Source organism: Eucyclogobius newberryi, unplaced genomic scaffold, assembly GCF_026437365.1.
Source record: "Eucyclogobius newberryi isolate DKJ021-1_F unplaced genomic scaffold, fEucNew1.0.hap1 SCAF_14, whole genome shotgun sequence".
In the NCBI taxonomy this organism is placed as follows: domain Eukaryota; kingdom Metazoa; phylum Chordata; class Actinopteri; order Gobiiformes; family Gobiidae; genus Eucyclogobius; species Eucyclogobius newberryi.
The window spans coordinates 15,354,462-15,357,491 of record NW_027315768.1 but is presented as its reverse complement, the minus strand read 5'-3'; the positions used below and the strand labels follow the sequence as shown (position 1 = coordinate 15,357,491).

The 3,030-nt window shown below is 38.8% G+C and overlaps 1 protein-coding gene across 1 annotated transcript; it reads right to left on the bottom strand.

Moving 5' to 3' along the window:
- Positions 1 to 344: 344 nt before the first annotated feature.
- Positions 345 to 2,118, bottom strand: cybrd1 (cytochrome b reductase 1). The gene is made up of 4 exons (XM_072444024.1): positions 1,907 to 2,118; positions 941 to 1,149; positions 708 to 862; positions 345 to 628 (listed from the first exon to the last, which is right to left on the bottom strand). The coding sequence occupies exons 1-4, from the start codon at positions 2,091 to 2,093 to the stop codon at positions 352 to 354; spliced, it is 828 nt and encodes a 275-aa protein (XP_072300125.1). The 5' UTR covers positions 2,094 to 2,118; the 3' UTR covers positions 345 to 351.
- Positions 2,119 to 3,030: the final 912 nt, after the last annotated feature.

The following is a 3,030-nucleotide window of genomic DNA, read 5'->3' as shown; positions in this document are numbered from 1 at the left end:
ATTTTAGCGCTTGAACGTGGTTGTGTCATATCACCAAGTCAAGTCATGTTTAGTGTTAAGGGCATGGATCTGGTTTAGGGTATCACGTTTGTAAAACACTCTTTTTTTATTATATTATATATATATGTTTTTATTTTAAATATAACATACAAATATAAATGCGAATATATAATAATACAGCCTGCAAAATGACCTCAGAACACTGGCTCGGGAATGCCTATTTAACATTAGAAAGATTACATGCAATGCCTATAACTCTACACTGGTATCATATAAATTTATACAAAATGTATAATTTTCTAAAACTCTACGACATTCAACAATACAGGGCAGAAACTGTATAGTTTACATTCAGAAGTTTTCATCAACTTTATTGACTCTTCGCCTGGCATCACTGGTCCCCGCATCTGGTGCATCAGGTTGTTGGGTCAGTGCCGGTCCCACTTTATCTTTGTCCTCTCCCACTTTGTCGTTGGTATGCTGGCTATGAAAGACCTGGTCATTGGGCCGTTTCCAAGGCACTCGAGTGACAGTGTACACAACAATAGCCCCAAAAGCCACCAAGAGCACTCCAAGAACATTCACAAAGACGGCTTCAGGTGGAGACTCGCTATACTTGGGACTTTTCCTGTGGATAAAGTGCAACATTTATCTTAATATTGTAATATTTGGAAACATTGTTAACTTGATGTCAGATCTTTACTTACAAGCCAAAAATGAGCTTTTCCGTTATGCCCATGAGTGCAACAGCGATGACTCCTACAAACAGCACTGTCCCAAAAAAGGCATGGAAAGGCATGAACGCTGCTCTCCAGGACACAGGTGTGATAGGGATCAGGTACAAGACCACTCCAACAACAATCTTTTAATGAGGTTCAAGTTAGAAGACCATAACCATATTTTCCAACAGCACTAATAAGAGCACAGGTTCAAGGCCTACCTGTAGACAGTAAAGTGTTATAGCCGCTATCCCCAGCCAGCTGTGCAGGCTGTACATGTTTGGGATTTTAGCAGCGTTATGGAAATCAAACACTGCCACTGTGGATATAACAGCCAAAGTAAAGGCCAGTAAGTGTAAGGATGCATGGATCCACTTCATCACCAGCTTGTTGCACGCCCAAGTCCAAGGAAGTCTGAAGATAATTATGGCTACAAAAAAGCAATAACACAATCTTAAGTCAGTGGTAGAAAGTAACAGTACAAAAATAAAAGTACAGAGGGCAGGGTATTAGAAATTATCCATAATGTCATGGATGTGGTTTGCAAAAAGAGCTGAATAAAACTTAACTTAAAATTCATTTCCAAATAAAAAGGTATGAAGTTCATATTTCTGCACACTATGGTTGATTTCACGATCCTTTCACATTTTTATGAGACTTAAACCAAAACATTTAACAACAAATATTGATAAGCCTGTTCCTTTTTGGCACAACAACAAACAGCTATCTGTATCTTTAGTACAGATATGCCAAATATATTTTAAAAAGGATACATTTTAGTTTTACTCTTTCAACTTCATTCTTTCGACTTCATTCTTTCGACTTCATTCTTTCGAGAGCAGGTAGCCTGAAAAGTTAATATTTAGCAAAACTCTTAAGAATAATTCATAATTAGCAATATCTACTACTTTTACACTATTCTAAAATATATTTTTTAAATGGGTACTATAGTTTCACCGTGTCGATTTGTTTAAATGTAATTTTACTTACCGTCTACTTTATTCTTTATTTTGCTCCTGTATCATGGCCTGCTTTTTTAACGTCTACTTCTGCTATTGTTGTCATTTAGTCAAGTAAATGCAAATAACACAAATCTTTTACATTCTTGGATGTAAGCCAATCGTAACATTGGCATCCTTGGGACGTATAACTGTCCCTCAGACATGTAAATAAAGACAGACTCTCACCAGTTCCTTGTAAGAAAATCAAGCCAACAACCATAAGGACAGGATGCCAGTTGAACTCGGCCGAGCCTCCATCCCAGGCCAGGCCGTCCCGGTAGTGAAGGACCCATGTCAGCACGAAGATAATGGCCAAAGAGCCGGTCAAAGCGGCCGCGCACAGAGCGGACAGGAAGAGTTTAAAACTCTCCATAGTTTTCTTTAGCGGCGTCACAAGCAGCTGCTCTTGTCACAAGTGGAGATCTTGGGGATGGCGGCTGGTCACGTGGCACAAAGGTGGGCGTGAGTCAAATCTTTGAGGAAAAGACGTTTAGTAACAACTAGGATTATGACAGAGACAGTGGTCGAGTTATGTAGTGTGCGTCATTCACGCGTGTTTGCTCTCTGCACAGACTAACACTGCGTAACTTTACTACATTTGCGCTGAGTAAGAACCCGTCAGCAACCAACCATCTTATTTTCACCTGAAGTGACCCTCAGTCACAGAGGGGCAGTAACAATAGAATACTGGCAGAAGTATTTTTACATGATCTCAATATCTGGCAATGCTGTACATAATATCAAAACTTATGTTTTTGAACAGTAGTTTTTTTGTTTTGTTTTAATTAAATTAAATATGAATTCAAACAAAATGCAATGTCAACTAATTACCTATGTGTTATTGAGTGAATTTAGCAAATATTGTATAGGCTGTAGGCTACATACATATGTACAAACCATGGTACAACTAAAGTCAATACAGCATAGTAGGGTTTCGCCCCTATAAAGGCTAAAATGGTTAAAAATAAGCAGAAGGCGCCGTGGAGAAATGATTCGGTCAGGGCACAGAAAAGGGAGTGCCGCAGGGCCGAACAGAAATGGCGCAAGTCAAAGCTCCATGTTCAAAAAGAGATTTACAAAGAGAAGCTGAACATGTACAACCTAATCTTATGTAGAACTAGGGAAAGATATTTTTCTGAAATAATTGGAAGCTGCAGTAACAACTCGCGTGTCCTGTTTGCCACAGTAAACAGATTAACAAACCCTCCAGTTCAGCTGCCGTTAGAACTCATTTCCACATCCAAGTGTAATGAGTTTGCATTATTCTTTAATGACAAAGTTCAGGGCATTAAAAATGCTATAAATCCCAC